General features: G+C 36.3%; 1 protein-coding gene across 2 annotated transcripts in view; it reads right to left on the reverse strand.

Annotated features, from left to right (window-relative positions):
- Positions 1-7467: 7467 nt before the first annotated feature.
- LOC129241441 (uncharacterized) overlaps positions 7468-14359 on the reverse strand; it is a 76982-nt gene continuing 70090 nt past the window's right edge. For both annotated transcript variants that reach the window (XM_054877743.1, XM_054877744.1), the window contains exons 2-3: positions 11084-11658; positions 7468-10030 (exon numbers count right to left, since the gene is read on the reverse strand). In XM_054877743.1, the coding sequence (XP_054733718.1) occupies positions 9133-10030; positions 11084-11658 (1473 nt within the window). In that variant the 3' untranslated portion in view covers positions 7468-9132. The remainder of the gene's footprint in view (positions 10031-11083; positions 11659-14359) is intronic.

Below are 14359 nucleotides of genomic sequence, written 5' to 3' on the forward strand. Positions count from 1 at the left end.
TTATCTAAATCATAAAACGTTCAAATGAAGCTCAAAATATTTTTCCAGTTTAAAAAAAAGCAATGTGCTTTGATGCCGTGTCACGCATGCATAAAAGGGAAACAAAAGAGAGGACAACTATTGCGTTACGAATAATACAGTCCCATACGTCACTCGACATCGAAGCAATGTTATTCATGTCTGTGTATATTCTATTCATTCGCGTTTATTCTCATTCCGTATACCTAATGTCCGTATAAGGGAAACACGCAAATATTGCATTTTTCACACTTACACAACGCACGCATACTTTTACCGATTTCTTTAAAACTTCACATAAACCATCTATGGACCAATACCAATGATCTGTGAAAGTTTGATTGAAATCAGTGAATGCGTTTAGGCGTGAATCGGCGAAAAACGTCTCCATTTTTATATATAAGACTAGCAAGCCCGGCCCACTTCGCTGGGCACACTAAAATAGAATAGATATGGTTTAGAACAGAAAAGATATGGTTTTCATATTATTTATTTCTTTAATCTTTATTTAAGCGCTTTGGCATAAACAATATTTTTTGTTTTTCTATTTGTTTTTGAGTAAATATAAAATATATATAAAATATAAATTGAAAATCAGGAAAAAAGAAGATTGTTTTTAAATTTCAAATCAACGCATATGAATAACTAAGAAACAAATGTCTTTTTTCCTGATCATCCATGAATTTTTCGTTTCAATTTATATGTTTTATTAAGCATTGGATCTTTTTTAACCATTATCCATTTATATTTTTCAAAAAAAAAACGAAAAAAATTTCATTCACACATAATTTCATTCGGATTTCACATTAAATTCTCAAATTTCGTAAGAAGTTATTCACTGTTCCAAAATCCACTCCAAAAAAATTCACAAACAATTTTTACATATTGCACTTACGTTTTTTCCTTATGGCATCCAAATCAGAAAGAAATATTGACACATTGTAACTCACACTGTCAATTTGACAGTTCAGTTCCGCCCCAAGCGTTAAAAAAGTAAGCGACATTATGGCTGGATCAAAAGAACGCTGTACCCGTGGTTGTAATTCGGTTTAAAGACACGGCGGGTCCACGTTTTGGCATATATTTCGAGACCCTAGTCATCAATAGGTATGAAAATTACCCCGTATTAAAGCACTTATCAACAGCTTTCATTTGATACCCATATTGTACATACACAACCAAAGGTTACCCGGTCCACGTTTTGACCTATATCTCGAGACCCCAGTCACGGAGCGGCATGAAAAATACTCTGTACTAAAGCATTCACCAACAGCTTCAATCCTAGAATGTGGGTCCACGTTTTGGTCTCTACCTCGAGACCCTAGTCACGGAGCGGCATGAAAAATACTCTGAACTAAAGCATTCACCAACAGCTTCCATTTGATACTCATATTGTACATACACGTCCGAAGGTTACCCGGGTCCACGTTTTGACCTATATCTTTATTCGAATTTTTCTCACCTTTTAAACCTTCCCTAGACCTCCACGAATAATTCAAGACCAAGATAAGATAAATCCGTTCAGCCGTTCTCGAGTTTTAGCGAGACTAACGAACAGCAATTCATTTTTATATATATAGATTTCACTCGTAATTATTTTCATTAACTAGTTTTAGTATCGAGGGCAAGTGAAGTTCATTAAATTGACCTATTTAAACTCAAAGCCAAACATATAGAACTTATGAATTTCATACAATCAAAACAAATATTTGTGCGTGAAATGAGTCCCAAAATGCGCTGAAGGGTCATAATTCAAGCACAGCAGAGCGGTCGAGAGCCGAGTGTTCAGTGTTCACATCTATACAAGCAAACAATTCAGTAAGTATTACAAAAATTGCATAAACCAACGACTGAATTTATCACGCCCCTACCAGTCACACTAAGTGACGCCCATTTAATCGCCATGAATGGTGCAGCCACATCCACCCTTACTATGGTTGACTGCATCCACATTTGAATTTTGGTTTATATTTCAATTTCGTATTTAAGTTGGGATTATCCACTGAATTTGACCTCCAACTGCTAGCTAATTAACTTAAATTAAATTCAAATAAAATGAACAAAATGCCACAATGAAAGCATAGAAATGAGTGGAGCACCACTGGTAGAAGAAGCGGAAGACTTTATATGCAAGGAGTGGCAACATATGCAAGTTCATGGCGTGTATCGAGTTGGATACACATTTGTGTAAATGTATTTAAGCAATTTTGTTGGAAAACATACGATTACAGTACAGCAATAGGTAAGTGATTTGAATGTTTGTCAAAAGCATATGTGAGAGAATGTTGTAAAGATATATAGATGTATGTATTTTCCTATGCCCTCGCACACAAACATTAAGTGATGGGAAAGAAGAAAAAGTCAACGCTTTGGAAGGAGGATATTTTCCTCTTTCAGATTCACGAAGCTTCTCCTCCGATGCTGATCAAAATCTACAATGCCCAAATTATTAATTTATTCTTCCAAAATTGAATCGTTTCGCCAAGTAATAGGAAACAGCGCAGCGATGACAAATAAGTAAAAACGAAAAGAAATATATATTAGCAAAAGCTTAAAATGAGCTGATTTTGTTGCTGTTGTAGTGGTGCTAGATTAATTTAAATTTTAACTTGTTGATTGTGCGGCAACCTCTGGCATACCCAATCGCATAGAAGAAGAGTAAGCTTCACAGCATGAAAAGTAATTGCTGGGATTATTCAAATGAAAACAGACCATGGACAAGCAGAAATTTAGCATTTTACTCATGCACCGCAAATTTGCGCATGGGGCAGCAGGGAAGCTATACGGTTTATTGAATATAAAGTTTGAAAAATATCTGGATAATCCGAATGCGATAATGCTAAATAGTAGAATGCCTTAAATATTTAATGCTAGGTATTAATATTTTTGGTAGTAATACAAAAAAAGTAATAAATCAAGATTTTATTGTACAAGTAATTTTGTTGTTGTTGTTTTGTATCAGTTTTTCATTAAATAAATATTTAATATAATATTTTTCATGTAGCATAAATAACCAAAAACTAAAATAACTGGTATCGATACACGCGCTCGTGAGATCCATTTCAGAAGCATTTATTTGTTAGTTTCCTTTGAATGGTGCACGAAATGACCGTCTAATTGGTACCAATGTATACATTTTTGAATTTGCGCTTCTAGTTTATGACATCACTGGTTGGTGGAGAAGCTCGTTCTAAGCCTGTTAAGCATGTTTGTGTGCATGCCTGCATATACAAAGAATATATTTGTGTTCCTGTTGAATAGAATGTCACTGAAAATATTTATTTAATATTAGTACCTGGGCATATAAATTTGATTTTTAAATGAAAGTTGTTCTTGTGTATAGGTATTCATGCGTGTGCGCTTGTGTGTGGCAGTGAATTTAATTTCCTGAATGTCGGTCCACCGTTACACAGTCCCATGTGACATATTTCGCCAACGATAAATTGTGAAAATGCTGCGGGAAAGTTACTACTATTTCTAAGGTGTTATGCTCCACGTTTAAACACACACACGCGCAATCGGCGGTTGTATAATGCTCAGCACATAACCGACTCCGCATACTATAACGTGCGATGTTCTGCCATTTTACCTTACATTTTTACGTTTTATTCGCTATCAATGCCGTTTTCTCTTCGTTGCATTTTTTGCGAGTTCTCGCGCTTGCTAGCCGACTTTTAACAAACTCATAATGCTTTTGCACTACATCATACTCACAAGGAAGCATACAAAATAGAAAGAAGAAATATCAACACATATTAAACACAAATATAACAACGAGCACAAAAGCCAACGCAAATACGCGGCAATGTTAGTGCTGCAATTTGACGTTTTTCTACGTCAGAAGCGTAGCGAGCTTGGTGTAGGATACACACGGCGTATACGTTACCTACCTCAATTACAATCATCGCGCATCTATGTAAATCTCTCGGTACGCGAGTTAAGCGTCTTAGAACGACTTTTCCACATTTCTTAGATGTTGCATTTGTTATAAATGACGCACTGGAATAATGACAAGAACACAAACTCACACAAATCCACATAAATGTTTGAGTGTGAAAAGAGATTGTGCCCCGTTGCTCACATCAAAGTGGATGATATGAAAAACCATTCAGTATGCGGGCTTAAACGCATAAAATGCCTCTGTTGACATCGTTTGTTAAGAGATAGGTGCTAAGAATGCTTTAAATATTACAGCCAAGGCAATAATTTTTGTATTTTTCTTGTTGTTTTGTAGAGCTTTTAAGGCAATTAGCAGGCATCGGGGACATGATTCCTGATTCTGGATGCTACTGGGAGAAAGTCAAAAACTAATCGAACATTCTTAAATTGCTTAATGAAATTACTCATGAATCACAACTCTCTTCTCTACCACATTTATGTAAGACTATTATCTATCTTTCCATCTCCTTTAATCATTTCAGCTCGCAGCGTCGGTTTGCACATTTTTAACACACGATTAGGCACAATTGTGAAGCAAAGCCCAATCATTTGTCTGACAATCAGAGGTCATCGCATCAATCAACCGAGTACAGAATAGCACATTACGTCATATGCTCCAACTATACTCGAACAGAACATAAATAAATTTGTAAAATATACATACATAAATTTCGACTTCCTCCAGTTAAAATATTATTTTATATAATACAATTTATTGGGTCAATGACCATGACCCCTTTTCTGCATTTTTCATAACATTACGGAGCATTTCTGGGACTATGCCGTCGATTTCCTCCCGATCATTGACTTTCCATAGAGTCGAGCGTGTGAAGTTTATTAGTGCACACTTTTCCCTTTAAGTAGCTCCACAGCACTTCCTGCTGGAGCCAATAATCCTTCAAATAATTTTCCTCGATGAATGACAGCATTTCGGTGATCATGGACCATTATGTCTGTTGTATACCGTCTTTTGGTTAACATTTTCCTGCCCAAGCGTTTCTAAAACTCTATATATAGCTATCACCATCCGAAAACCGCTACTTTGCCCTTGGCTAATTTGATATTTCAGTGACGGCAGCAAAAAGCAAACAAAACTTTGTGTGCAAATTTACTTGCTTGGGAGTCAACCAGAGAGTCCTTTGATTTAATTTGAATTTGAATTTAATATACATATATAATATATAAAAATAATGTATATTAAATTTTAAGTTGCGCGTGTTAAATTGTGAAATCGGGAATGAATACAAGGCCACCAAATATAGTTTTTTCTTTGTTTTTCTCATTTCACCCACGATATATTCTACCATCCTTGGTTTTCCACTGGCTTTCGCTTATTCTGCCTCTGCTTTACGTTTATTCATTCTCGATGTTGACAGCACTAACATGGGATGGCGCAATCCTTAGGAACACCCTGTACTTAGTGATAAAAAAGTAGCCTTTTGCGATTAACGCGATAACTTTCGCCATCACCTTTTGTGCAAATAAAGGCTTTCCAATTACAATTATTTTTATTGCACATATTTATGTTTTCCAATTAAATTACTCATATTTTGTGGGAAGTTGAATATTTGCTTACTCTATTTGTACAATATACTATTTCTGCCGATGATTTCATTCCCTGAACTTTTTAATTGTGTTTGTGTACTGAAAAGCCAATTAACAGCATCAAATTACAAATTTCCGCTCATTATAACTTCGAAAAAGCGGAAGTGAGGTATAAAACTTCACTTACTATAAATGCATATGCGCACAAACACACACAGTAGCACGGAAAAGTTACCATACGATCTAGCTAAGAAACAAAATATTTGCTCAAAGTAAACGCCTAAAATGTAAAAATATTGCACTAACTAATTTAATTTGAATTTTTGTAAAACAAGCAAAAAGATTATTTTTCAAGTCACACGAAAGTCTGCGATCTGTGTACTTAAAAAATAATTAAATAGCTCTGTCTTACTGGTCGTTGTCCAATATTTGGGCCTTACTCGTTCCGCAAATGTTCTATGGACTTATAGCAACCCGATGAGCAGTTCAGCGCTTACATTCTGGCAGAATTTCTAAGCCATCGTTTGCCCTGTGGTGTCATGGGGGCGAGGGTTTTCAAACAGACCGATTTTTCATTTTGAATCCTATTGACCTGGAATGTGTCGCTTTCTACTATCCCACTAACACGAGTGTCTATACGAACCTATATACTTGTATGTAGGCGCACCCGCAACATACACTTCTTCGCGTGGAATGCACTCCATTGCATTTTCCTAAAACTAGGAAAGGGGCTAATTTTTCTTAGCTTATGCGCCGATGCTTTGAACTTAGTATCTGTCTGCTAAAAACCTACTCTTCTAGTATGTACATTCTTTTACAGCTAATCAGAAACTCGATTGCGAACTTTCCCTGTACGGGTATAACAAATGCAAGAATTTTTCCTAAATGAAGAAAATGAAGTTTTGGTGAAGATTTGTCAAATTTTTATAAATCTTGTACAAAGTTTGAAACTTTGATTTAAATGATATGGCTTTGTAAAAAATTAATGAAAATCAAAGAAACAAATTCCGCGTATTTCCTTAATTAAAATACCGCATAAACGGGTGTATACGAATGCAAGAAGGGCAACTACTACATACAGACGCAAATATTTCTGAAGCAGTTTTTTCTTTGGATATTTAATGGCCATTGCCTTTTGTGGCTGCTTAAATTGGTATTTGTAATTGCCGTGTTACTACATACTCTCGCCCGAATATTTAAATAAATGCGCATTTTGTGTACATACTTACGCGTCATTGCACATGAGATGTCAATTAGTGTTGCTAATTTATCAAACCAACACGTGAGTTTTCGATGAGTGGAAAGAAAAGCCAAGGTATATATTTTTTGTGTTTACGTTTTTTTTTTATTTTATTTCAATTTTATATTATACGAATACGTATGTATATATATGTATCTGTGAGAGAATGAGATGACAAATGGATGCATTGGGAGCTTTTTGCAATTAAAATCTTTTTTACTATAGTTATCATACTGTTTAAATGAATGTGATTTCCATGCAAATAAAGTATGAGCTTAACTATAGGTATGTGTCTGCCAATGCAAATATGTGTGTGTGGACTTAAATGAGCAATAAGTATTTTCCGCAACTTAAATTTTTAATTCTCACTGCAATTTAATTACACCAGCGTTGTGTGTGCGTGTATGCAATCGGTTTTGCGCCACTTAAATTATGATTAACTACCGATACTGTCATTTAATTTTCACTCATTTGTGTGCATTTAAACCTTCCCGGTGTAATTAAATATTCGTATTATGCACAGATGCATGAATCTCTTTATTTTAACACAATATTATCTACATATACATATGTATGTGTAGTATATTCGCTAACGGATTATCTTTATGACTAAATGCAATTTATTTGCTTTCTGTGTTTATTGCAGTTGCATGAAAGAAATAAATTATTACATTGTCATAAACAAGATTGTAGTTGTGCGTACGAGTATATGGGCATGGCATTTACTCACTTTGAAAAATGTATTTATGTATGTATACAGAAATAATTAACGAGTGTCTTGATTGTGTTCATATTCAATCAAAAATTTCAAACCAGGCTGGTGATTACAACATTAACTGTATGTACAAATATCATTTAAACTTTCCTTCGAATTGAAACATTTTTTATCCAATTTTAATAATTTTAAGAATTATGTAGCGTGGTCCATTCACCCCAGAATGGCTTATGCTGAGTTTCTTCTCAGAGTATGTATTCGTCTCATAGAAACGAAAATATTACAATTTTGCTTTCTGCAAAGGCTGGAGGTTTTTAATTATAACCTTTTTTTCGGTTAAAGTATATTTGAAACTTTGCAGTAGCTTGTCGAGTGTTTCTACTCCAGAGTATATTCCCGACTCAAGACCTGTGGGACACCACGCGCAAGCACATTAACTGTGGCGGCTGCTAAAAGTAATTAAACGAAATTATCTCGGTTTCTTGAAGCAATCAGATCAAATAAAGTTGATGATAAAGTCTGTACAACTCAATGAAGAGTTTGGAGTTGAATCAAATGTTGAAAGGCGCTTCAAGATATTTTACACGGAATTTTAATTGTCAAAAAAAATTATTGAAAACCAAAAAAAAGTGTGCAAAAAAGTGTATATGCACCCGCATCCATGAATGTGTGTAAATATTTATATATGACGAAAACAGAAAATTAGGATCCCAGATCGGCACTTGGAAGAGGATGCCCAAAATATACTGTAAAATCTGTCTTTTAATCCTTGAACTCCTTAATTTGTTTAAGTGCGGTAAAGATTGTCTTGGTAACGATTAAATCAACATGAAATCATGAATTCCAAATTTAATAGTATATAATATAATGTTTGTATACAAGTATAATATAAGTATATATAATATTTGTTGGCACATTCACCTAGCGTCTGTCTGGACAGAAAATTTAAATAATATATTTGACTATAAACGTAATGATCGGAGCGCATCTAAGGGTGACCTTGACTCCTAATAAAGGTACATTATAGCATACATATCAAGATATATATGTTAGTATGCATTTACACGTGTTTTGCACTCTCGCTTATTCTCTTAAATGTACTTAAACAAGATTCGACAGTAATAATTTGAACGGATATGCTTATAAATTTGCTTGCGCAACTTCTAATTTTTCACTCTTCAATCCTTATATTTATACTTACGTATTTGACTATTTTTCACTTAAACAAGTAAAGTTTCAGTTATTGAGTAGTTCCTTAACAGACTTCATTTTCACAACTAATTTTTCTTAAATCATACAATGCATGTACTTGTACTGTTTCAAACATTTCGAATGTGCAAGATTCTACGGCTGTACATGCATGCAAATGTGGATAACCTAAATACGATTAACTAGATATTTCGTTACATATACTTACGTAGACATGAAGTAGTCTATGTAGGCATGCAAATTTCCTAAAACACTAATTTTATTACATTTAAGCCCACGGCGTCTATCAGTGTGCGCAGACTTTGATTATTTTGCTCTATTCCATCCTAAAAGTGCGATCACCCTGATAAATATTTAAGTACTTTAGATTGCCGTAGCTAATCAAGGCTAGCAGCATGAAATTGCACCATCTCAGATTTCTTCCTTTCTCGGCAGCATAAGTGCTGGGCACCGCCTCCGGCAGTGGTCACGATGACATGTACGTGCATTGTGGCTTCGGTTGCGGCTCAATCTGTTCTAGGGGCTGAATGTCGGCACGTTTCCAGTAATCGCGTACGTTTTCCACGGTCTCCAGGATGCGTAGAAAGTTTTTGCCTGCCAGCATTGCTATGTCTTGCTCACTCCAGTTGTGATCTTGAAGGAGTGTTGCCAGCAAATCTGGATATTTGGACGCGTCCTCAAGTCCGATAGGCGGCACTTCGATGCCGTCATATCCCGCGCCAATGCCAATATGTTGTACGCCAGCTATTGTGCGAATGTGTTTGATGTGTTCGACTACATCGCTCAGGTATGCCTGCTGACCACATGCAACATCTTCAGGGTCGAAGCTAACCATGATGAGGCCGCCATTGTCTGCGACCAACCGAAGAATTTCGTCGGGTACATTGTGTGTAGAGTTGCACAGTTGTCGTGCGGCGGAGTGAGAGAAGATAACGGGAGCGCGGGTGATTTGCAAGACATCGCGAGCCGTTGCATCAGAACTGTAGGACAGATCGACCATCATTCCGAGACGATTCATTTCACGGATAACCGCTTTGCCAAAAGTGGATAACCCGCTCTCTGATTCTGAAGCACTTGAGCCTGCCCACGAGAGATCACACTTGTGCGTAAGGCTGAGCGCTCGTGCGCCGACCGAATAGAATGATCGTAAAACCGCCAATGAGGAACCAATGGCGTGCCCGCCTTTTATACCGATTAGTGAAGCCATCTGTCCATGCTGTCGAGCTGTTAAAATATCCTTCGAGGAGCTTACCAATACCGTTTCCAGAGAGTACATTTCGGTCAAGCGTCGTATAATATCGATTTGTTCTATCGCCACTTGGACCGCATTCAGGCCTAATGACTCGCAAGGCACATACGCTGACCTGCAAAAACAGATGTATGGAAAGAAGAAAAGAGTTGAGACTATTGTTTTCGCTTCGAGGAAAGAGTCAAGCTTGAGACAAGCTTGTATAAAATAATTTTGCAATCACAATTTTTAAATCCACTTCGAAGGCTTTCATAAGAGAGCCAAAAGAGCCCGATGAATTCATACCGAACAGATTACGTCATCTTACGGATGTGATGCGAATGCTGTGATTGCAATCCTTTTTTATTTGAATTACTGTCATCCAAAAGTGAACTGTTGTGTGCAAAATACGCAAGTGTACTTCTCCGTTTCTTGGATGTCCAGAATCCTTAACGACCATCCACAATACAAATAGCAGAAAGAAGATTAACCGAAAAAACTGAACCACAAAAGGACGGAAGAAATCTGCAATAAAATGCTCTACAAGAACAAAAAAATAAACTGAAACTCAAACATATGTGTAATGCCAGCTGTTATAGGCCAATGCAAATGGTGATGGAAATTCTGAATTTTGGGCGAAAATACGTCAGATAGATGCGAAATTAGTCATGCACTTCGCATATCGTGCCTGTCTGGTCACTGCATTGCATTGCCGCTCTGACAACAAAATGAAACCAGCGGCTCATTTCAACCTGTAGAATCTTATCTATCGACGACCGAGTAAATGTGAAAACTCAAACCCCCTATCCCATTTCGGTTTATCATTATTCTAAGGTGCTAGCAACTATGCAATGCATGCAAATGTTTTAGTACCACTTTCGGGTATCTGTACTGCCAAAACACGTGAAGCATTACGAACACCAAATAATTCAGCTGTCGCAAACTCATTGGCATAGTGCCAACTTCATTGTGAAGCTCTCCAACAATCCGTAATATGAGTAAATTGGTAACGATGTCGCCATCAGCTTCAAATGCTCTACCTCTGAGCTTTCCGCTTCTAGGGTATCTGACAATACAACACCTTCGAGGATATGCAAGTACCAGCCAAGTGGCCAACAGAATCTTACAACTTCCTACTTTAAGTGGCATAACAACTCAAACTATATACAAAGAAAACAATATTACCTACCACATTTGCACACCAACTAGTCCTTGCTTCAGCCTCTCCATATCCGTCTGTGCCCACGAAGGTCGCGTCCATAAAATCTTGGCACTGGGATCGCGTCTCATATGCACCAACTCCAGACTGTTGTGCGCGTACTTCCGGACATTCCACGCAAAGTTGTTGTGGCCATCCACCAGCGGAACCTCTTTCAGTATCCGCTGTACGATTCTCAGTCTCTGGGCATGTGAATTGCGGCTTGGCGCCACAAAGTGTTGGTATGCGAACATGGCGACGATGGTTATCAGGCAAAGTACGGCGATGAGAGTCAAAAATATAGCACAGCAGCCACGGCGCGCTTTGAAGCGGTGTACTCTGGCACAGCTGTCACTGGCTGCTTGGTGAGCTGCCTTCGATTTACGCTTGATGTTAGCGGGGTGAGCGGTTGGTAGCGGTCTGCCGTCGTCAAAGTTCACTTTTGACTTTTCAATGCTGGCAATTTCGCCACCGGAATCACTGTTCGAAGTTGAGTTTTGGCGAGAGAGTGTGCGGCGTGCATTGGAGTGCTCGGTGACATCAGGTAAACCGCCGAAGCCAGTCGACTGCAAGAGAACAAAAGAAAGTATACGTACATAAGTTGCCGTTTATATTGTAGCTGGGTTTTGGTTTAAATCTGGGTCGCGCACTAATCTGAACGGAATTTCAGATTATGTGTGAAAACCGATAGGCAATAAATTTGAAATTTGGTTGAAATGCTGGCCAAGATACGCAAAGTGTTGCCAAGAAATTCGCAAAAAGTTATGCATTTTTGTACAGCGAAACCGCAGAATGCACATTGAGCGCTGAATGTTTGCAGAATTCAAACAGCTACACAAGCAAACCACACACAAACAGACACCAATTCGCTTGCCAAAGGAGTAAGAAAAATTTTTGAACTTTATTTAAGCATTCAATATAAAACTTGGCTAAAATTCAGCCAAAGTCTTTAAATAACGAAGAAATGGGATTCTAAGTATGCGATGGGTGTTTTCGTTCGGTATAACATACATATATTACAATACACAGTTATTAAACGATTAGGCCTGCATATTTTCAAATTTCATATTGATTAAATATCAAAAATAACAATATTAGTGATGCATGCTTTGCTATTTGATAGCTTCTTTACAAATATTTCTCTTATTCTAATGAGCAAACCAGTGCAAATTGTTGAGAAGGAAACGTGTCGTGCGCCTCTTGTCAGTATGTACAGGCTAACTTCGGAAGATTATGAAATGTTGGAATTGTTGTGTAGAGTTAGAGGCTGACTACTAAAAATAAAGGCAGGCCCTGCATTTATAGGGAAAATACAAACGGGCATCAAAACATGGCGAAGAAACTGGGCCTAAACTTGTAAACAAAGCATCAATGTAAACTGCGGGAGAATCACTTCTTTGTACACCATCCTCCAGGCGTTTGTGCATCTAGCAGGAAGGGAACCATAAAAAAGCTTTCTTGAATACCTTAAAATGCCTTAGCCTTATTTTTCCAACCACACTTATGCAATCAGTTTCACATATGTATGAACGAGTATTTTTTATTTTTCCATGTGCACATTTTCTAAGCTCGATATGTTACCCAAATGTAAACACTAATTTTTCACATCAATATTAGGTTCTTTGTTTTCTGTTGTTTTATATTTCCCTTTTATTTTATTTTTATTTCTTGCTCCAATAATTTTTTTATATTCAAAAGAAAACGGAATTCAAAAAAGTTAGCCTATTTGTTTGTCTGCTTTTAGACTGTTGCCTAATAGAAGTGTGGCCGCCATAACTATTTAACCAATTAAATTCTAACAACATATTCAGTAAAATGTATAGTCACCCCCACTACCTATAATGGCTTCACATCTTCGAGTCAATGAAAATACTATTTTTAATGTTTAAAAACCAGGAGCAAATTTGTTTTCCATTTTTTCAGATTTGTAAATTTCATGAGAATTAAATTGGAAGCCGCGAAAAAAGATTTTTAAACCATGCTTTTTTACTAAAAACCGGACTGAAATAAAGAGCAATTCGCTGTGGTATGCAAAATTTTAATATTTTAAAATCACTTCTGGGAGCGACTGGATATGTTGCCCTCTCTACTCCCTCACTCTCGCTATGAAGAGTGGAACAATGGCCGAACTTTTTGTTTTAGTAAATTACAAACTTTTAATTACATCACGAAAAGCCGCAAGTTAATTCAGCCATGTTATTGAAATAGTCCGTGTTCAGTGTTGGTGTATTTTTTCATGCACTCGTATTTACTCCTGCAACAGTTTTTGCATAGTACAATTTTTTCACAATTTTTAGTAATTTTAATAGATTTGCTACAAATGCACACGAAAAATTAAAAATAGAATATGAATGCAGTTTTTTTTAGTAAAGGTTATTGCTATATTTAATGGGTAATCCAACATTTCCATCAGGAAGTATAATTTTATAAATTGCGTTTAAAATTCATGCATAGTGAACGATATGTATTACCATTTTATTCAATTAAATGCAGTAAAACGAACAAATCTTTGTTTTGTATGAATTTTTATTAAATTTCACTACAAAGTTAATTGAAAAAAAGGAAATTATTAGAGATATTTTTAGGAGCAAAGAAACTGCGGCAACCACTTAGTGTTTGGCGCTGATGTCGACAGTTGGGCGATTATGTTTTAATTGAATTTGATGGTTGAAATTTGTGAGGTTTCAAATTACATGGTTCACATTAATTTATACAACTCTAAAATATTTATGTGCACTTGTATTTTTTGATTAGTTCCACTAATAATATGAGAATGAAAACTTCACTGTCGTGTAAAATATACTCAATCTGATTACTTGGATGAAGAAATGGCGTAGTAGCTCCTTGTTGATTTTTGAATTTTCTGATAGCAAATTTTCTGTTTGTTAACTTGTTTGCTTTTTCTGCTCCTTGGGAGAGATTTTCGCTTGATTTGGATTGATGGCTGGTGATGGCTATCGAACACAACTAAAACTTGTCGTTGTTACTTGTAACATTGTGCTACTTACGAGTATTTTGAAACGGCTTCATGTTATGAATTTAAATAATATTATATAAAGTTAAGTAAATAAAGTATTGACAAGCAAGGAATTTTGTTTTACAAGCTCAAGTGATGATGAGAATAGAGAAAATAAGCATATATTTCAGAAAAAGTTTCGGTAAAATGTAACCATTTTTGCCATCCCAAATTCGATATGAGTAATTTTGCTTTGTTGAACCTTTCTACTTATATAAATAAAGGAATATCTTTTAAAGTTTGAAACCACA

The sequence above is a fragment of the Anastrepha obliqua genome, chromosome 3 (genome assembly GCF_027943255.1).
Source record: "Anastrepha obliqua isolate idAnaObli1 chromosome 3, idAnaObli1_1.0, whole genome shotgun sequence".
Taxonomy (NCBI): domain Eukaryota; kingdom Metazoa; phylum Arthropoda; class Insecta; order Diptera; family Tephritidae; genus Anastrepha; species Anastrepha obliqua.